Source organism: Acytostelium subglobosum (genome assembly GCF_000787575.1).
Source record: "Acytostelium subglobosum LB1 DNA, scaffold: scaffold28, whole genome shotgun sequence".
Classification (NCBI taxonomy): Eukaryota; Evosea; class Eumycetozoa; order Acytosteliales; family Acytosteliaceae; genus Acytostelium; species Acytostelium subglobosum.
Genome location: NW_012236505.1, coordinates 409793 through 431108, shown reverse-complemented (window position 1 = coordinate 431108; position 21316 = coordinate 409793). Strand labels below are relative to the sequence as shown.

Below are 21316 nucleotides of genomic sequence, written 5' to 3'. Positions count from 1 at the left end.
ATTAAAAGTATGGTTAGATGTGGACCCAATAATGAACTCTGGTCGAATGCAAATTGGTCTCTCTACAAGGTCGCACTCCAATTATTCACTGGTGTGATTTGTGTTGGTGTGTTTGAGCTTCACCATACCCAACAGGCAGAGAGACAGACATCGCCTGACCGTCTGGCTGACTGATTGATTGACTATCTGAATTGTGTTGATTGATTATGTTAAAGATTAAGGTGAAGGATTTTATTGAATCAAAGTAGAGTCACGTTGGTTGTTGTTACTTCCAACGTGGCGATAAAGAATGTATGATTGATTGAATGAATGTGCGACAATGGTTATATTATTACAGGTGATGTACATACTACATGCCATGGCAACATGTATGCTTAGTTACTCATCACATAGTCCGAACAGTTGATGAAGCACTCTCCAACTGGATCAATACGCTGCCATCTTGCCACTAGGGTACCGGCGTTGGCATATCGGTTGGGCAGGGTGAGAGTGGTCTTGAACAGCTTGCTGCCACCGCATCCAGGATAGGTTCCATCGATTGGCATGAGGTTTTGGACACGTGATACAAACACAAGGTTATCCCAACCCACCTCTGTGGTCTTGCCGTTGAATGTTGGCACTGTCACGTAGAACTCCCAGTAGCTGGGTGTGTGGGCGGCGGTGGCACAGAACGTGTAGGTGATGTTCACACTGTTGGAGCCTGTCAGGGCCTTGATCACTGTGGGCTTCCATGTGTTGGGAATGGACATTCCAGACTTGTCACCAAACTGTGAGGCATCGTTGATGGCATGGGCTGAGCAGATGGCGTTTGGAACGGCAGCCTTTAGTGCTGGTAGGCCTTGGGAATAGTTGGGGATCAACACAGAGTACTCGTTGATTTGAACGAATTGAGTGTTGGCAGGCGATGACTGGTGGTACTTGTTGTACACATGAAGGTAGGCATTCTTGCACCACTGGTCCTTGATACCCTCTCCATTCTCTGGCCACCAAATACTATTCTGATTGTTATTTACACATACAATCTGACGAGCAGGTGGATAGATACTATATCCATGTCCACTGGAAATATTAACAAAACAACAAGTAAGAATAAAGATTGATATTAATGTTTGGTACATTTAGGTTTGATTGATTGATTTGATTGATTGGTTGATTGATTGATTGTAAGTATGTGAATGATGAAATAGGTTCCTCAAGTTAAGATGTTATTTATACTTTTGTTTCCAAGGACCTACCTACCATCCAATCTATTAATGTAGTTAACAGGGGACATGTACCATGTACTATTTTTTTGTTATTATAACAAATAATGGCTACAGTTATATCTCTAGATATGAAGATCACAACCGTTGAGCCTTGTCAATTCAAATGGCTCAAGCCACTTTAATAAAGGTTAGACCACAGATATATACCATTATAACACATCTTTGCTAGTAGTACAACATGATGGAGTACTCTTGATTGATCGATGGATTGATTATAATGGACCTACCTCTGGTATCCAACAAGCTAGCTATCAAGCCATACGGATTGATTGATTGATGTGGGAGGGTCAGTCAGTCAGTCGAAAGTGATCTGGGTTGTATCCATTCCGCATTGGTAATGGTGATGGTTTTGTGTTGTTGATCAAACCCATCGGATTGAATGTTCCTCTGTGTTGTGTTGGGGGCAGCGTAGCTAGTAAATGCCAACTAGGCCATATTGAAATTGAAGCAATGTAACTTCAAATAAAGGTGATTGAGTACATTGTGTGTGGTACTGGTGCATTCAATCAATTACCATTGGGCAATGTTGACACTTTGTGACACTATCGCCATCTGTCGTCAACAAACCCATGTGCTGTACCTATATATTAATGTAGAGGTTCTATCTAGTGTAGTGACCATTCAATCAATCAAACTTGAACTTCATGAATTTGTATAGAATCTAGATAACTTAGTTCGTTGACATGGTCAATCACCTACCCGGTATTCCACATGGTTGTTTAGTATCTGTATCGTCCTGTAATATAGAAATGATCGCCAGTCGTCTTGTTGAACATGTTGTACAACAAAAATTTCAAACAACTTCACTTTGTTGAACTTTAACATACAACAACAACAACATTATACAAACCATGGTTAGAAAGGTCAAGGGTAACTTTGAACGATCAATCATCGTTGGCTCAATATCACATTGGCTGGGGAAGAAGGCTGATGGTCATACTCATACTCACAAGTGGTCTGCCTACATCAGAGGCATCAACAATGAGGAGTTGCCCTTTATCAAGAAGGTTGTCTTTCATCTACATGCAAGCTTCAAGAATCCAAACAGAGGTATGTTGAAGATGACGATGACGAAGATGATGATGATGACTAATGTACCGATTCATCCATAATAGCTGTAGAGTCACCACCGTTTGAGATGAGCGAGACAGGCTGGGGAGAGTTTGATCTTGGCGTTACACTATACTTTGCAGACCCTGCAGAGAAGCCTTTAGACCTCTTTCATCTTCTACGTCTTCATCCTCCCGATGGAATCAAGACAAAGCAACCTGTCGTCTCAGAGACATTGGATGTCATACTATTCCGCGATCCTACAGAGTCATTCTATCAATTGATAAAGCTACCAGAGAAGCCTCCCGAGCAATCAAATCATGCTCTCAAACTTACTGAGCAGAGTATGTTGTAAACTCTGTCACGGTGACTATATGACTGTATGACTAACTAACTGACTGACAACACTTCCTTAGAACTTACATTACAGGAACAAACAGAGATAAACAAACTAGTGGACAGTAGAACAAAGATAATAGGACAAGTACAAAAGTATAGGGATCAGGCAAAGAGTGAAGATAACGATGCACTACAGCTGTATCAACAGGTGCAACAACTAGAGAGGAAGAAGTTAATATATCAGAAGAAGATGGAGAAGTACAATCAGATGAAACAACAACAGCAACAAATTGTAGATATAGGTGGAAATGGTGTTGTCATGACAAAGGCAACATCAACGACAACGACACCAATGGACATTACTCATTCAAATACAACAATCATCTAAAAGGATGTTATTATCATTATCTCTCATCGTTCGTGCATATGACCTTTCATTTCCATCGATGTCCCCTAAAGGGATGGTCTGACATTGGATGTCATTTCATTCAATTCAGCAAACATTACTAGTTATACTAACAACAACAGAGACAAAGATGACACCTAATCAACAACAAGGTATGCAAGCATGAATGAACAATGCAAGCCTTAGATAGATATCATTGCTTGTTGTTGATATTGTTGCTAACTTCTACTTTTTGAAGAAGAGAACCCTTCTGTCACATTGTTCAGAGACTTCCTACGTGTAAGGACAGACCATCCTACACCAGACTATGAAGCATCGACTACTTTCTTGGTTGAAAGAGCCAAGCAGATTGGACTACACTATGAGGTCTATAGAGTATGATCAATCATCAGAATGCAGTGAGGTCAGTGAGAGATACAGAGAGACTCACACATTTATACAGGATACAGGTTCACCAATTGTTATAATGAAGATCAATGGAGAAGACCAATCACTCCCATCCGTTCTCCTGAATGCACATGTGGACGTCGTGCCCGCTGTTAAGGAGTTGTGGAAGGTTGATCCATTCCAGGCATTCAAGGATGACAATGGCGATATTTATGCAAGAGGCACTCAAGACATGAAATGCGTTGCCATCCAATTCCTCGAGGTGGCGAGCCGCTTCATTCAGAAGGGTATCCGTCCTAGAAGGAACCTTTACCTTACCTTTGTTCCAGGTAAGATTACCTAATTCTTTGTGATCATTCTGAGACATTTACTTACCATTGAATTCAAGACGAGGAGATTGGTGCTGGCAAGGGAATGGAACTATTTGTAAACACTGACAAGTTCAGAGAGATGAACATTGGAATGGCCATTGACGAAGGATTGGCCTCACCAACCGAGGAGTTTACAGTATTCTACGGAGAGCGTGCTATTTGGTGTATGTACTATCAATTGCTCAAGTCCTTCAATGACCTAACAACAACCACAATATCTACCAGGGGTACACATCACTGCCGAGGGCAACACAGGACATGGATCAAGATTCGTAGAGGGAACCGCTGTTGAGAAATTGGTATGTGCGCCTTACCCTTGAAGGATATGAAGCAGATACTCATACCATTCATTACCAACCTTAGATGAGAACAATCAACAAGATGCTTCAATTCCGTCAAGACCAGTTCAATGAGTTGCATAGAGGACACCATGAGTGTGGAAAGAAGCTTGGCGATGTGACAACTCTTAATCTCACCGTCCTAAAGGCTGGCGTCGGCGAAGGACCCTTCCCCAACTACAGCTACAATGTCATCCCAACCAAGGCAGAGGCAGGATTCGACATTAGAATACCACCAACCGTTAACCTTCAAGAGTTTATGCAGCAGATTAGAGACTGGACTGCAGAGGAAGGATTGTCCTTCCAGTTTGCAGACTATGCTGAGAAGAATGAGTTGACCGACATTAAGAATCCAGACCTCAAGTGGTGGACCACATTCCAACAGTCATGTTCTGCAATGTAAGAGATGTATTCGAGTTGTCCAACATGCAACAGCGCAGACTAACACGTTGGCAACCCTTTGCTACTCTCACACAGGAATGTCAAGCTCTGTCCAGAGATATTCCCAGCTGCTACAGACTCAAGGTTCATCAGGAACTTGGGTATTCCTGCATTTGGATTCTCCCCAATCAACAATACTCCAATTCTACTGCACGACAACAATGAGTTCTTGAACGAGGCAACGTTCCTGCGTGGCATAGACATCTATGAACGTCTAATTGGCGATCTCTCAAACATGTCATAAGAATGTAAATGAAACACCGCATCCATTCCATTTTGGTGCATGCATGATCAGTCCATCAAAGGTTTAATCATCCGAGTCAGTGGACAAAATCTCCACCTTTCTTTTGGAGTCGCCAGTGTCACCCTTTGACTTGCGTTTGGAGTTGTAGTAGAAACTGCGACACTGTGAATATGTCTTGCTGCCAATGGTCTCAGAGATTACCTTGAAGTCCATGCCATGCTTGGCAAAGGCCGTGTTGAACAGCTCGCGCTCCTGGTTGGACCAAGGGAAGCGAGTTTCGTTGAATGGCTCGGGCGACTGCGCCTGAAGTGAGTTGGGAGTGAGTGCCGTGGTCGGCGTTGACACCTCTTTTGAGCCAGAAATAGCTGCGAGGTTGATGAAATTGCCATCAGACGTGGAGTCAGTGGTGGTACAGTTGTTTGTTTCTCTATATCGATGTGAGGCTCATTGTTGTTGTTGTTCTTGTTGGTCGATAGTTGTTGCTTTGGCCTTGTCCTTGTCTTGGTTGATCGAGGTGAAATCATTGGTGATGCATTATGTACATGTTGTGTTGTTGACTTTGTTGTTGAGAGGAAGTGATGTGATTCCTTTGATTTGGTTAATAATGCAATGTTATGTTAGTTAATTTCAAATCCATATTAGTTATTGGCGTGGTGTACTTACATTAAACCTCTTGCCAGTCCTCTTCTTTAGCTGAGCGTTCTGGAGCATGGTCTTTAGATTGAGCTTCTTCTTGTTGTTATAATAGAACACTACCATATCCTCTGTGGTCTTGTTCTCAAAGAATGATGATATCTTGCTAAACTTCTTGGGATATTGAAGATACCTATTTGGTGATAGCTTGTTAGCTCTCAGCTCTGAATCAATCATTCCATCTACCACCGTCACATACTTCTTAACAAACTTTTCCTTCTCTTCGTCGGTCCATTGCACCAGAGCTCTCCTCTCCTTATCGACAGAGACAGGATCCTCCAGTAGTCCATTAAAGTTGATGTAGTGAAGATCCCTTTCGCCTTGCGGTAACATTGGCGGTACCTCTGCCATCATGTGTATGTGTCTGCGAATTGGATCCATTGCATCCTGCTCTCTGAGTTGATCCATGATCTCGATGAACTCTGCCTCGCTATGCACCGCATCAGAGATTGGCCTTCGTCCACTCCTCGTTGTGGTGGCAGATCTCAATGCTGGACGCTCTCTAAAGGTCTGGTTTGCAGTGCTCTTGTTGTTGTTGTTGTTGGCATTCTTTGATCCATTCTCACCCATCTTGTTGGCCTTCTTCTTAAAGTTCTCCATGGCCTTCCTGTACTTTGTCACCAGCTTGCCATTGTGCCTGATGAGCGCTCGACGCTGCTTCAACACCACCTGTGCCATATGCTGCTTGATAGCCTCGTGGCTATCTATGTTCATTTGATATGACGGCAGGTCGTTGATACGTGGATATGGTGCATCACCATCGAATGTCTGCAGTACCATCTCATCAGACTCTCTCGCATAGTCCTGATTCTCTCTATATATCTCATCCTCATTCTCCCTCTTCAACTGTCGCTGCTGTGTTGTCGCACTGGCCTGGCCAGTGCCGACGGATATCTTGGCTGGCTGCTTCTTGATCGTGTTCAGAGGTTGAGATGGCTTCTTGGCCTTGGCCAAAGTGGCTGGGGCAGGATGAGACAGTTTAACAATGGCGGTATCGATCTTGTTCAAGTTTGCCTGTAGTGACTTGAGCTCCTTCTCCACCAGAGTGATATCATTGTCAATATCCTCCATGCGAAAGATAATGATCTCTTTGCTTGGAAGGTGAGGAAAGTATTGTGAAGGCTCATCAACAGAGATACCCCTAACAGATGGTGAGTCTTGGATTGGAGGAGTGGTCGACCTGAGTGCAGGTGACACCAATCCATTCTCATGATGATGCTGTTGGGCACCAACACTGCTGTGAGACGACGGTGTTGAAGGTTGTACTGGTAACTTGAACTCTGGTATCGATGTAAATTGTCCTGGTTGGAGTGGACTGGATAATGCCAGGGGTGGGATCGGTGGGAGGAATGAGTGCACAGTTGATGTCTCTGTTGACCTGTTCAATGAATCTGAACCCATGGTTGGTGTGCTACTGGATGATGACTTGGCAAACAACATGGGCGAAGGTCCGGCAGATGAGCTTGGCTCCGATGAGTATTCGTTTCTCAATGGTGATGAGGAAGATGTTGTTGCTAAATCTAATGCTGATCTATTGCTGTTGTTGTTGTTGTCGTTATTATTGTTGTTGTTATGGTTGTTGATTGTGTTTGGTGTTCGATTGACTAATGAGTTATCAGCCTCGTGGCTGACAGTCGTCTCCTTCTCCTTCTCCTTTTGCTGTTCGATATGTACATCGCGATGGTCTCTCTCTCTGTTGTCATGATTATCAGCCACACCTGCGAGGAATGGCTTGCTCTGGTTCAACAGCGACTCATAGGTGGGTGAGTTGATACTGTCTCGTTCCAGATCCTCATTGTTAATGTCTCGATCCTTGTATACAAAGTGATGATGAGGAAGAGGAGGAAATGATGGTGGCGGTGTGTTGTTAGCGTATCCTTTTGGTCCGCCAGAGGGCATCCAATGACCAGCACCACCTCCATAGTAGTGTCTATTGGGAGATCGTGATCTTGAACGTCGGACATGATGCTCAAGAGGCAACCCGACCGGGGATGGCGACCTTGTTGGTGATGAGCCACGCATCGATGGTGACTGAGATGTACGATACCTATACGACCCACCATATGGTGGTGGTGGACCTCTATTGTATCCATTACTCATTGAATCTCCACCGTCTAGCTCACCTGGCTCAGCAATATCCACTCTTCCATCTTGTGTTCGTCTTCGCTTCATGATGTCTGGACCTCCGCCATTCCCATTGATGCTGCCATTTGCGCCACCTTGATGATCTCTTTTGAAAGGTCGACCAATATCATCCTCTCTGTCCAATGGTGGATAAGGACTACCACCGCCTGGCGGTGGAGGTCGCTGGACATATGCACCATACCTCTCCCTAGGACCTGGGTAGCCTCTGTCCCTAAAAGTCTCTATCTCTATCTCTGTCTCTATCTCTGTCCCACCTGTCTCTCTCTCTTTCTCTCTCCCTGTCCCTATCTCTGTCTCTGTCTCGAATATAACCATCACGGTCACGATCACGATCTCTCATGAATCTATCATTAAGCATTGGTCGATAGGGAGGATTGGGATGATGCATCGGTGCATTATTCATTCTCTCATCTCTGTGGTCGATGTGATCAGCTGTTGTTAGTATTTGTATAACAAGAGTACTCGTTGAATGAATGAGCGTATGTACTTACCTGTAGTCGGCAGGGGTATGAGGATGATGTAGTTGTTGAGGTGATAGTGGTGGACCGTTATAATGTTGTTGATTGTTGTAAGTATGTTGATCACCTCTATTAACATTACTCATGATTGATTGATTGATTGACTGGTGATGAGGTGATGATGTGTCAACTCACTATCAACCTATGACACAGCATGTGCTGTTTGAACTATATTGCTATCTTAATATTATTAGGTAGGTAGGTAGGTAGAAGACAAGTTATAGATTGCTAGCTTGCTACTACACTTTAACAACATGCATGCATGACAACTACTACTATTGTGATACTAGTATCTGTGTTCTATTATGTGTGTATGATAACAACTGATATCAAATAACAGTTATTTCAAATTTGAAATTGGTTGGGTGAGTGTGACTATTCCAAGTCCACCCTTGTTGACATTGTCCTTTTGTATACATTGATTAACCAATGATGTAGACAATCATACCATGAATCTTATCCATCGACCTATATGTAATGCTTTATCGACAAGTTCAACTTTTCCTCAACGTCCTCCTTATATCACTTTTGAGATCAAGTGTCAAATTGACCGATCAATCTCATTAGATTAGACACATCATGACAAACAGTTGAACTTGTATTCGATAATGCATAATAACATGGCGTCTATATCAAGTAGTAGTAGTACTAATAATAAATAATATTTATGTATTTGTCAATCTTTAAAAGTATTGTGTTGATGATGGATGGATGTGCATTGAACAAAACGTAAACACCTCACATTAATTGTCAAAAACGAAAGAAAAAAAAAGAACTACTGATTGTTTCCCTTTTTTGAAGCATGTTGCCACTCGATCATTCAGCTCTTCTTATCTCCTTCCATCACTATTTATATATATATAAATTATAATAAGTACTATTGACAATAATGATGTTAACATCAAAGTGTAATTCACTGTTGTCAACAGCAGTCAACAGTAGTGTTGTTGGATTGTATAGACACTTCTCAGTGGCAGCAGCAGCGACAGCAACAGCATCATCAGAAGTGGAAATAGCGACCAAACCATCAAAGAAATCAAAGTCTATAAAGGTTACGACATTCTCGACAATGACACTCAATCAGCATGTTACATTTACACCACCAGTGCTCCAACCAAACGGCACTGTCATCGTTGGCCATACCACCGAGGAGAAGCCATTCGTCCCTCTCGGTCTGCCCAAGCGTGTGCTGAAGCACGAGCTGACCCAGGAGCAGCTCACCGAGATACAGAAGCTGCGTGACGAGGGTTGGTCTCAGAAGAAGCTCGCCGAGAAGTTCAGCACCACCGCATACATCATCGCACGTGTCTCTCACGTCAACGCCGCCACGAAACAGAAGTTGATCGACAACTTCCAGATCAAGGCACCAAAGGAGAAGGTCGACGTGGACGAGCGTAAGCAGCGCGTGTCGCTCTGGCTCGAGAAGAACCAGCAGCGCGAGTACGACGAGAAGGTGCTGAGGAGCGCACGCGGCTATGAGGACATCAAGATGTTCAGACGCGCCAAGCACGAATACAACTACATGGCCAACCAGGAGACATACGACGCCATCATCGCCGGTCAGGAGATGCTCAAGCCCAAGATCACCGACGACGACGCCGAGGAGAAGAAGCGCAAGAAGGAGGAGAAGAAGGATCGCAAGTCCACTGCACGTCGTCGTGCTCACATTTCAGACAAGGAGAAGTCACGTGTCAACAAGCCAAAGAAGGCCAAGGACAAGCTACTCTCAATGATGGACGAATAAACAATATCATACTACTTACTTACTTACACTTCATATTGATAGAATGAATGAATGATTGATTGATTGAGATGAGATTGTATTTACAATTATAATAATGATAAGTTATATATATCAACTCTTTATTGAGTCTTATCTGATGGATGCTCAAGATCCTTGACAGTGAATGAAGGCTTGGCACGCTGTTTCAATGGATAGTCTTCCAGTTTGTGTGAGGCCACTTGTCTACGCATGAAGCCTGTGCTCTTATCGGCAACCCACTCTCCCACATTGAAGAATCCAGAGACGAACGCCTTGGTCCTTGGCTTTTGAACCTTGGACAGAACTGTGTTGGCAAGGCTATAGATAGGATGGATGTTTAGTGTAAATGAACATGTATTGTACTGTATTGATATTGATTGAATTAAAGAACTTACTCATAACCAACAGTTCTTCTTACACCTGCAGCAGCGGTAGAGATAACGACACAGTCCAAAAGCAATGATAGGATACTGTATAGCGTTGTGATAAGTAAGTAAGTATTATGTCCCTACGACCGATAGTCCAATGTGTTGGGAGACATTAACATACCCCATGATGATGTAGTTGTAGTTGATTTATTAAAGTTAAAGGAGGAGAAGTATGTTATTTGTACAAGAAGGAAGGATATTTGTTTGATTGAATGAATATTCTAGATTGGTATTGATAGTAAAAGCAACAACAGCTCAATATATATATTTATATATACACGTATAGGTCACAAGTCAGTCAGGTGATGGTAATGATGATGAAGATGTTAAAGGACAGACAGACAATCATCTCACTGCAAACACACAATCATGATTCACTCAATTCAATTCACTTTGTGGATCGTGGTGATGCTGTCAAAGAAAAAGTACTACTTTCATTCAACGTAATCATCACAACAACAACAATCAATTGAATGAATACATCATCAAGGTTGTAATTATGATCATATGTATCTAGAGAGTTTGTTTGATCAATGGATGCAATGATTATGTCTTTGATTGATTGTTTGTCCGACATGTCCACCAGTATGAATGATTGAATGATTGAGATGAATGAATAAATGAAGGAGTGATCGATAAATATGAATGCGCTATATGATTATCCTATCTATTTATTTGAAATCTAGATTGGTTGATTGCCATGAATGGTTAGAGATAGTGTCAATCAATGTCGTTATTATGGTCTAGTTAACCAGTCCACCTATAAACATACCCATCCTTGCTTCTGCTTATGTCTAACATCGATCTTGCAATAGATAAACAGATTCTTTCCTCTTCTAATCATTTGACAGAACCTACAGATCTTCTTGATGGCTGAAACGTGTCTCATTGTGTCGCTGATATATATATATATGTGAAGAGGGTCGCTGCAAAAGGGTAATATGGTAAGACTACTTGTTATCTATTATCAATAACCTGTTACTCTACTTACTACTGAGATGTGTTGTGTTATTATATACAATAATGGTAATGAGGTATGTGTAAACCGAATGATGACAGTGGAATGATCAGTTTGTTGTGGGGCTAGAGGGGAGTGTTCAAAAACGAAGGTTGTGTTTCAAAAAAAATCAAACAAATAATGAATTAGATGTCTCCAATGACAACTCCATTCAACTCATTATTACATCCACATACTTCAATATAGATATTAGATAATAACACATAAGAATATGGATGACGAAATACTTCAAAGCATAACACAACAGTACTCAAACTACTTGTCATTCTCAAACAGTACAAATGAACAGGCTGCTAATGTTGACAGCACTATCGAGTATATGCTAGCTCGTATTGATGAGTTTGGTGCTTTCATCGATACTGTATGTTGTCTTCTTCTTCTCTCTTTCTCCAACGATGATGATCATGACCGACACAACACTGACACGACAATACACATGACACAACAACAATAATAGATAAAGACAGATACAGACAAGACTGAAAAGACATTGATACCACAACTATTGTATAGATCACAACAGGCTCAACAATTGTTCCCATTGATCGATAGACTGCATATACTATGTCAGGATATCACTGTTAGTTTGAATCAGATGGATGAGAGATTGAACCAGGCTGAGAAGCATCTGTCCAATCAAGTTGGTTCAACAAGCAATCCATTGAAATGGGTGCTTTCAAACTTGGTAAGGATGGAAGGAGCATACATTGATCAATCATGAATTGGCTGACTGACTGACTAACTGACTTACTTGATACCTATAGCAAAAGGATGACGATATCCTTCAACAGTTAAAGGCTACCAAGCCAGCACCACCTCCAACATTCGAACCAATCAAGATTCACAACACTACAGAGTTCTTCAAGCAATTGAGAGGTGAGATGCAAAAGGTGGCCAACGAGAATCCATACCAACTACCGACCAATGAATGAGTAATGCTTGATGGATCATCACAGGTAACCTGTTTATATATATAAAGTTAGTGACTACTATGTTGAAGTCAGTTGTATTTCTAATCAGGTGAACCAGCAGCAGGGGCAGCAGAGGAAGAGGAATTGTAAATATATGATGATGAGTTGGAGGAGTAGTCAAACGTCTGGTACTCTGGCTTGGGAAGGTCAGATATCTCGATATCAAGCAGGAGTTGTGTCTTTTCAGGATCTTTGAATAAGTCAAGACTTAATTTGATACAATACAACTGGTTGGTGTCCAAAACAAACATCTATGTCAGTAATCGAGTCGCAGCAATCAACCGATCCATCAATCAATACTTACAGTTCCAATACTCCAGATACCATAACATACCAAGACCAGTATCTTTGCCCATTGAGGGAATTTCAACCAGGAGCTATCGTCAACCATGAACTCAAACATATTGTACGATGCCAAGAAGAAACATAACTCTGATATTGAACAATACTATATTATTATTTGTTTATAGTTAGTATCATTGTTTTCAATATTACTATAGTATACATACAACAATAGTAGCACCCTTTTGTCTATTGGTTACACCATACTGTCCTATTACCACAGCAACTACAGATAGTACAGTGTAGAATATACCTAGGTATGTTGTAAATATTGATGGTAGACATAGTAGGAACATTAAAATCAATAATATCTTAACCTTTACTATATTCCTCTCTATTTCATTCATCTCTCTATAATTCTCTATCGCCTCCATCAGTCCACAACAATCATCTAGACATGAACTATAACAATTACAACAATAGCAATCCATCCTTTTTCCTTTCTTTTCTATATATATATTAATTTACATTCAATCACTATTATCTTTATAAGTTGTAGGTATTATTTAAGTTGGGTTGAATAATAAGGAGAGAGAGGATTGACCAAGAATGAGTATAAATTAAAATCAAAGGTTAGGAGAATGAATGGAAACACACACAATACTCAAAGAGGTAGTATCTAAAGAGTATGTCCTAATTGGGTCTTGAATAAAGTAGTGTGAAGAGCAGCATTGTCCATCCGACTGTCTTTTGGAAGGTCTGACCCCTCCAACTCAAAAAAACATCAAACACTAGGTTTGTTGAATGAATAAAAATGAATTAATTGGTTTTGAAAACGAACGAAAGATTGTTAGTTTAGATCAGTCATTCAAACATACAAACACAAACACACACATATACACATACACATACAATATACATACATATATAATGGATTTGAGTACAAATGCTAGTACGAATGGCGTTAGCCAATCATTGTTGGATCAGGACTCAACATTCGCTTCTATGTGTTTAGACGATAGGATTACAAAGGCAGTCAAGAAGATGGGTTTTGAACATCCAACACTGATACAAGCAAAGGCTGTACCACTCTCATTGCAAGGCAAAGATATACTTGCCAAGGCCAGAACAGGAAGTGGTAAGACTGCTGCCTACTCAATCCCAATCGTTCAAAAGATCCTCATGGCCAAGTCTGTAAGTTATATCATATCATTGTCAACAATCACACTTTACTAACATTATAATGATACCTAGGTTAAAGGATTTAGTAAGGGAGTTAGAGCAGTTGTGTTGGTACCAACAAGAGAGCTATGCGAGCAGGTTAGGAATCACTTCCTTCAGGTGTGCTATTATTGTATGCCCATTGTGTCTGTAGTGCAATTGGGAGGCGATCAGTCAGAGGCTGAGCAGAGGGGTCTGTTGCGAGACATTCCCGATGTGATCATCTCGACACCCACTCGTCTGGTCACACATCTCAAAGCACGCTCAGTCGTGTTGGAGAGCTCATTGGAGATGCTCGTCATTGATGAGGCTGATCTCGTCCTGTCCTATGGCTATCAAGAGGACATCAACTTTATCAAGACTGCGCTGCCCAAGGTCTGTCAAGGATTCCTCATGTCTGCCACACTCACTCCACAAGTCGAGGAGCTCAAGAAGCTCATCCTCCACACACCCGCCATTCTCAGATTGGAAGAGGATCATGCTGAGAAGGCTAACCTCTCAGAGTATTCAATCAAGTATGTTGTTATCAAACGAATGCGAGCCAAAGAAGTGATACTAAAATGTTCCTAATTCATTCTTAGATGCTCCAACATGGACAAGTTCTTGTTGGTATTCTCATTGCTGAGACTAAAGTTGATGCAGGGCAAGATTCTATTCTTTGTCAATGACACTAACAACTGTTATAAGCTCAAGTTGTTCTTGGAGAGATTCCATATCAAGGCGGCAGTACTCAACTCTGAGTTGCCAATCAACTCAAGACATCACATCATCCTTCAGTTCAATAAGGGAATGTTTGATTACCTTATCGCCACTGATGAGTCCTTCAGACAGACTGCCGTGGAGTTGAATGATGATGAGGAGGAAGATGTGGATGTCAAGGAAGAGGAACTAGAGGACGATGATGACGAACAGGAAGATGATGAAGAGGAGATTGACGTCGATGAGCAAGAGAGTGGAGATGATGAGGAAATCGAAGTAAAGGAGGAGAAGGTCACCGATGACGAACAAGAGGACGATGATGAGGATGAGGAGGATGAGGAAGACGAGGAGTCAGAGATCCAAGTTAAGGAGGAGAAGGATAGCGATGATGATGAAGATGATGCTGCCAACGAAGATGATTTCTTTAACAACAAGGATGACGATGAGGAACAAGAGGCTGAGGACGACGAAGAGACCAAGCCAGTTCCAAAGGTGAAGCACGAGAAGAAGACAAAATACACAGATACCGAGTATGGTGTTGCCAGAGGTATCGACTTTAGGAATGTCGATATTGGTATGTTATCCCATCACCGTACACACACACACAATGATCATCTGATCAGCCCAGGGACTAACCAATCAATTTAGTGGTCAACTTTGATTTCCCAAGAAGTGTAAAGAACTATATCCATCGTATTGGTAGAACAGCCAGAGGAAACAACAAGGGTATTGGTCTGTCATTCATCACTGATGATAACAATGATCTGTTGTCCAAGGTACAGAAGGAGAGAGGACAGAGTGGCTATCACTTGAAGCCATTCGAGTTCAAGATGAATGCCATCGAGGGATTCAGATATCGTGTCGAGGATGTTATCAACACAATCAGCAAGAAGGAGGTGGCTGCCGCCAGAAAGAAGGAGTTGGAGTTGGAAATCATCAACAGTGCAAAGCTAAAGGTATGTTTGATCAAGGAGTTCCCAGTATTCATTGATTGATTGATTGATTGACTAACATTGTAATTCATACAGAGTCACTTTGAAGCCAATCCAAAGGATTTGGAGGCACTGAAGCATGATGTACCACTGCTCAAGAGGAAGGTTGCAAAGAATCTTCGTATCATTCCAGATTACTTGTTGCCAGAGGCGATGAAGTCATCTGCCAACTCTAGACTGCAGGTCATTCGCAGAGAGAGACCAGCTAACAGCAACAACAACAGCGCGGCAACAAAGAAGAAGAATGATATATTGAGCAATTTCCACAAGAAGAAGAATCAACAGAAGCAACAGAAGCAGTTTGAGCAGCAGTCAAAGAAGAGAGCCGATCCAGATCAACTTGTCAGACAGTATCAGATCAAGGAGAACGATGTCAACAGCTCTGGTGGTCTCAAGTCAACCAAGAAGCTCAAGCTTAACAAATAAATCGTCACTTTGGTCAATCAATCCTGTGTCGTTGTGGCTTCCAATATAGGAAAGAAAGATTTGAATTCAAATTCCCAAATTATTTGAATCGGCCGTTAGAAACGGTTTGATTCTTTGAGTGTCACATGAATTAAACACAATGATCATTTATAATACTTAGATATCACCTAAGTATATGTAATTATATATATAAAGATGAATAGACATATACAGTCACAGTCACTACATCAAAGACCAAATCATCAAACAGTTGATTGGGATCATTTGGCACATTGCTTTGAGCGATTGAACGACAAGAACATATATCATCTAGCAGTCGAAGACATTGTAAATGTAATACAATCACTTGACACTGACAATATACCTATATTCATTGTATGTACATCATTAGATTGAGTTCAAGTCACATTCCCTCTAACTCACTCACTCAATCACACACATAATCAATCAAACCTGTAGTCCTATCTTCTAAACAATGACTCTGAACAAATGAATGCACTGGCAAGAAAGGAAACAATTAGGATCATTGGATTCTTTGTTGGATTACAGAAACATAGAGTGGCACAATATCAACGTAGATTGGCCAATGCCATTTTTGGTATAATGTTTGACACTTATCCAGGTACAAGTGATATGTGTGCAGAGACCATTGGTATACTTGCCAAACATGCCAGTCATCAACCACCTGAACAAAGTGAAACTACAGCTACAGCAACCTCAACAACGACAACGACCATGGATAATCAAGGTCCACTGGATATATACCTTAGGCCATGTCTGAAGATACTCTCGTCGGATGATGCCAAACTACATCAGATGACTGCTGCCAATGCCATCACAAGTGTTGTTGAGAATGCCCAACTCAATCATCTACGTCCACACATGTTGATGTTGTGCACCAAGTTGTTGAAACGACTGCAGGACGACAAATGTCAGTGCCATGCTCAGTTGCTTCAGGCGTTAACTTCTCTGATAATGGTGTCGGGCAACTATATCTCAGCACAGACGCCACTCATGGCATCAACAATGGTCCAGCTATTGACTACCCCAGACTGGATGATACGAAAGGCTGCATGTGATGGATTGGCAGCCATATGCACACGCACCTCCAAGGACACTGTGGTGGCCTTCCAGGAGCAGGTGTTGGAGGCACTCGAGCAGTGTCGCCAGGACAAGATCAAGACGGTGCGTGACGCTGTCCACTCAACCATATCTCTGTACAAATCATTATTCGAATCACCACTGCTCATTCCAACGACACCTCCATTGTTGGCATCACGATTATCATCACCGGCACCATCGCCCAGCTCCACGCCCATCCTGATGTCACCTCGAAACCTATTTGATCAGAACCAGTTCATACCATCACCTCACAAGAAGCATGGAGCATCCAAGCACAAAGAGGTCATTGGCAGTAGCATATCATCATTAATATCACCATCACAGCCATCATCAACATCATCATCAACAACCATACCACCACTCAATCTCACTAAACACTCATTATTGACTCCAAAGTCACCATCACGTGGCAAGTCATCATCAACAACATCCACCAGCACACCATACAAAGCACCAATCAATAGTGCCAGCATTAGTAATAGTAGCAGTGGAAGTAGCAAGTCACTATTGTCCAAGCCCAAGAATAGTTCTGGAAGTACATCAAAGTCAAGCACCTCTAGCACCACCACGACATCTTGGAATGAAGGCGATTCCCAAGCAGCTTCCAACAAAATCGTCACTACCAAGAAGCCATTATCCTCACCATTGGTAGTGTCCCAACCAGCATATGTTGTGAGCCAATCAAATGTTGGCAGTGCCAACAACAACATGTCCGCTTCCACCACCTCGTCCATGCCAATGGCAGCGGCCTCTCCACCACACTCACCTCCACCAGCGCCCAAACATGTACATGTTCAGACATCACAATCACTGTCACAAGAGTCATTACAAGGCGGTGGCAGTAGTGGTGGCGGCAGTGAGTGGTCCAACAGTGAGAGCAATACCAAGCTGATACAACATCTGATCAAATCTATGAATATGTTTATGGATGAGACACGGGATTCAATTGATTCACTCAAGGATCGCATCAGTTCACTGGAAGTGTCAATGATCACTCTCCAACAACAACAAATACAACAGCTACAACATCAACACCATCATGATTGATTGATTGAATAAAGGCAATCCTGGAAACGCCAACACTTTGTTTGGGTGATTATATTTTGTGAAGTTCAAAACTAAATGATCATTCATTCATTCTGAATCACTCAATCAAAGAGATAATACATAGATAGATAGAGAGAAAGAAAGATGGAAAGAGCAATACCATCATTATCATCATCGTCATTGCTGTCCAGCTCATTGCCACCAAACTCATTGTTTGCATTGTTCAATACATTGTCAATGAGCAAGGAGCAGCAACAACATGGTGTGGGCGGTGGTTCGACTAATAGCAGCAGTGTCACTCAACAGCAGTCGCAGCAACAGCAATCACAGCAGCATCAGGATGCACCCAGCATGATGGACACCAAAGAGGAGGATCGCGAGTGTGCCAACATCATCATGGAGATTGACAAGGGTATCCGATCGCCCAACCTCGGCGACCAAGTCGAATCCATCCTCTTCTACGCCCACCTCATCAAGTACCACCCAACGCCTCTCGTCGTTACATCCTCAATAATCAAACTTGCCGATATCTTTAGAACAAGGTATGTTTGTCTGATCATTCGCATCACCAACAGAGCCACTCACTTACCCTACCTTACCCTACCCTTGTCACAGCAACAACATTGTCAAGTATCGTATACTAAAGGTGTTCCAAGAGTGTTCACAAGAGATACATAGAATATCAAACATTGATGAGGTGTTGAAGAGGATACACAGTGTAATACTGTCAAATGATACTGTGGCAAGAGCTTTGGCACTGCGTGTACTCGGCTCAGTGCCACTGTTGATTGCCGACAAGCTGTATATACATCATAGTATTCGATCATGCATGCAGACTCACGATCAGGTCGAGGCCAATGCTAACTACTTCATCATGGACAAGCTGTGCGAGATCTCTCCATTGTTCTCTGACAGCATCATTGAGAAGATCAACTCGATCATCCAGGCCATTGAAACACCGCCCCTCACCAAACTCAAGTACACACGACTGTTCCGCCACATGCATCACAATCATCTGATATCCAACCAGTCCCGCGCCATGTTGATTGGTCTTCTCGACCTCTATCCCTCTGTTGTGCCAGTGACCCTCATCCTTGACACAATGACAGAGTTGGCATCAAAGCATCTACTCCATGTTAACGATCATGTATGTTTCTTTTGATTCTTGTTCAATGACATTGAATCTGACCTTGACCCTTTACCTTCCTCCAGATCACATTCCTTATGAACTACGTTCTCCAAGACCCTCGACTAAAGGTCAAAGTGACAGGACTCAAGTGCTTGCAGCGCTTGGCAAAGATGTCACCTCACTCAATCTTCCCATTCAACGTATGTAACTGATCAATCAATCAATCAATCAATCAATCATATTGTAACTCATTCATGTTATACAATATTAGGATATCTTTGGACTTTTGGATGATGATCAGGTCAGTGATACGATCAAGTATCATTGTTTGTTACTACTGTCACATCTGTCATCGATACAATACAAGTCAATACTGGACGACAAACAGAAATATACCATCACACTAATGCAGTTCACAACGCATGACAATAGCATGCTCTCTGATCGATCCGTTGAGATAATCACCAACCTACTCCTGGAGGATCAATCAAACGATCAATCACTTGGTATGTGTTTGTTTGAGTAGGATCAATCCAACACCTTGACTAACGCCTAGCCTTCCAGTCCTCCAATTCATTGAGAGGATATGTCATATATTGCGCGACAAGTATTCAACGAATACATCATCATCACTCTCCAAACACTCCAAGACATTGTCTTCGATCATTAAGTTGTTGAGACAATATCCTTCATACTCTGGCGCAGTCACAAGTACGATCATCTCACTCTTTGGCAAGGTGTCAGATGACACTATAGAGCACCTCATTCATTGCATATCGATATATATCCCATTCTCCAAGTCATCCATGCATCCACACTTTGACAAGATCATATCATTCTTGGGCGAGACTGTATCTCAACAAGGAAATCCAAAGATTATTGTAAGTTGAAGCTGGAGAGGGAGGAGAAGGGACACTGGCAACACCAACTAATCAAGATCGTTCATTCCAAACAAAGGTGTCGATGATCATCTCGATATTTAGATCATACGATGAACACATACAGTTGATGACTGATGTTGTTGATGCATTGCTGCCACAGATTGAAGCCATCTGTCAATTGCCAAACATGCAATGGTGTACATATCAGCTGGCACAACATGCTCAGAAACATGGATTTCATCTTGTAGCTGCAACTATTTACAGACACCTTTTGACCAAGGTGTCATCAGAGTATAACTACTTCTGGTTGAAATCACTACTGAGCTTTGTAACAATCGAGCACAACATTAGTAGTAATGGTAGCAGAAGAGGCTCCAACATATTGGACCCAATGGACACTGGCACTGGCACTGGCAGTGGAGTTCCAAGCATGTCGTCACTCTTGACACAACTCAACACTACCCTCATCTCTTTAAAGGTAAGTCCATCATTCAATCAATCAACCCTGGAGCCAACCCACTCACACATCGCGCGATATAGGCCAGCAGTATTCAAGAGAGATCTCTGTCATTCCAAGAGAACTTTATCACATTGCGAGAGCGATACCTGTATAATCTACTTAACATCAAGCTACTGTTGAGCCAATACTTTACATTGTCCAACATCACACCACGTGCATCGACACTGCTGCAGAGCAGGATACAATCATTCCAAACCATGTCGAAGCAATACTCTCAACTCATGCCACTGAGCCATTCAACTCGCCAATCATTGCAGCGTCAACAACAGCCAGATCACAATCATCATTGGAACGAATCGAGGAGTATAATGGAATGCTACAGTATCGCTTGTAACTTGGTGGCGTTACTTCTACACAGTGTTGGCAGCAGTCAAAACAACACCAACAACATCAACAACAGTAACCTGTTTGGAGCAATCAGCAGTGGGAAGAGCATTGAGAGATACCCGTTGTATCGAATGTGCAAGTTCATCTATCAACAACATCAGTCTCAAGACTCCTCCTCCAGTGATCATATCCAATTCCTCTGCAATTCCATTGACCTCCTGATGACTCTTCCAGCCAACTATCCAATGCAATTCTTTAATCACCAACCTCATCATTGACAATCATAAGACACCA

General features: G+C 42.1%; 11 protein-coding genes across 11 annotated transcripts; 7 read left to right on the top strand and 4 right to left on the bottom strand.

Annotated features, from left to right (window-relative positions):
• Positions 1–374: 374 nt before the first annotated feature.
• Positions 375–1273, bottom strand: SAMD00019534_107480 (hypothetical protein; the record flags this gene model as incomplete). Its single annotated transcript, XM_012894183.1, has 2 exons — positions 375–1059; positions 1236–1273. The coding sequence occupies 2 exons, from the start codon at positions 1271–1273 to the stop codon at positions 375–377; spliced, it is 723 nt and encodes a 240-aa protein (XP_012749637.1).
• An 843-nt stretch (positions 1274–2116) lies between these two features.
• Positions 2117–3042, top strand: SAMD00019534_107470 (hypothetical protein; the record flags this gene model as incomplete). Its single annotated transcript, XM_012894182.1, has 3 exons — positions 2117–2315; positions 2381–2659; positions 2732–3042. The coding sequence occupies 3 exons, from the start codon at positions 2117–2119 to the stop codon at positions 3040–3042; spliced, it is 789 nt and encodes a 262-aa protein (XP_012749636.1).
• A 249-nt stretch (positions 3043–3291) lies between these two features.
• Positions 3292–4841, top strand: SAMD00019534_107460 (hypothetical protein; the record flags this gene model as incomplete). The annotated part of the gene is made up of 6 exons (XM_012894181.1): positions 3292–3435; positions 3503–3776; positions 3836–3982; positions 4044–4117; positions 4182–4555; positions 4634–4841. Coding segments are annotated over 6 exons (1221 nt in total), but the record flags the coding sequence as incomplete, so codon positions are not given.
• Positions 4842–4904: 63 nt separating this feature from the next.
• Positions 4905–7706, bottom strand: SAMD00019534_107450 (hypothetical protein; the record flags this gene model as incomplete). Its single annotated transcript, XM_012894180.1, has 2 exons — positions 4905–5144; positions 5505–7706. 2 exons carry the CDS (start codon positions 7704–7706, stop codon positions 4905–4907), a joined length of 2442 nt encoding a protein of 813 aa, XP_012749634.1.
• A 1383-nt stretch (positions 7707–9089) lies between these two features.
• SAMD00019534_107440 (hypothetical protein) lies at positions 9090–9941 on the top strand (the record flags this gene model as incomplete). The annotated part of the gene is made up of 1 exon (XM_012894179.1): positions 9090–9941. One exon carries the CDS (start codon positions 9090–9092, stop codon positions 9939–9941), a length of 852 nt encoding a protein of 283 aa, XP_012749633.1.
• A 122-nt stretch (positions 9942–10063) lies between these two features.
• On the bottom strand, positions 10064–10513 carry SAMD00019534_107430 (hypothetical protein; the record flags this gene model as incomplete). Its single annotated transcript, XM_012894178.1, has 3 exons — positions 10064–10277; positions 10355–10429; positions 10509–10513. Coding segments are annotated over 3 exons (294 nt in total), but the record flags the coding sequence as incomplete, so codon positions are not given.
• Positions 10514–11616: 1103 nt separating this feature from the next.
• Positions 11617–12337, top strand: SAMD00019534_107420 (hypothetical protein; the record flags this gene model as incomplete). Its single annotated transcript, XM_012894177.1, has 3 exons — positions 11617–11766; positions 11863–12090; positions 12170–12337. The coding sequence occupies 3 exons, from the start codon at positions 11617–11619 to the stop codon at positions 12335–12337; spliced, it is 546 nt and encodes a 181-aa protein (XP_012749631.1).
• An 80-nt stretch (positions 12338–12417) lies between these two features.
• On the bottom strand, positions 12418–13014 carry SAMD00019534_107410 (hypothetical protein; the record flags this gene model as incomplete). The annotated part of the gene is made up of 3 exons (XM_012894176.1): positions 12418–12627; positions 12711–12824; positions 12886–13014. The coding sequence occupies 3 exons, from the start codon at positions 13012–13014 to the stop codon at positions 12418–12420; spliced, it is 453 nt and encodes a 150-aa protein (XP_012749630.1).
• Positions 13015–13663: 649 nt separating this feature from the next.
• Positions 13664–15996, top strand: SAMD00019534_107400 (hypothetical protein; the record flags this gene model as incomplete). The annotated part of the gene is made up of 5 exons (XM_012894175.1): positions 13664–13852; positions 13913–14394; positions 14461–15152; positions 15227–15534; positions 15607–15996. The coding sequence occupies 5 exons, from the start codon at positions 13664–13666 to the stop codon at positions 15994–15996; spliced, it is 2061 nt and encodes a 686-aa protein (XP_012749629.1).
• An 816-nt stretch (positions 15997–16812) lies between these two features.
• Positions 16813–18161, top strand: SAMD00019534_107390 (hypothetical protein; the record flags this gene model as incomplete). Its single annotated transcript, XM_012894174.1, has 2 exons — positions 16813–17974; positions 18139–18161. The coding sequence occupies 2 exons, from the start codon at positions 16813–16815 to the stop codon at positions 18159–18161; spliced, it is 1185 nt and encodes a 394-aa protein (XP_012749628.1).
• Positions 18162–18309: 148 nt separating this feature from the next.
• SAMD00019534_107380 (hypothetical protein) lies at positions 18310–21244 on the top strand (the record flags this gene model as incomplete). The annotated part of the gene is made up of 8 exons (XM_012894173.1): positions 18310–18707; positions 18781–19312; positions 19378–19494; positions 19566–19800; positions 19859–20175; positions 20252–20653; positions 20716–21025; positions 21096–21244. 8 exons carry the CDS (start codon positions 18310–18312, stop codon positions 21242–21244), a joined length of 2460 nt encoding a protein of 819 aa, XP_012749627.1.
• Between the last annotated feature and the right edge of the window lie 72 nt (positions 21245–21316).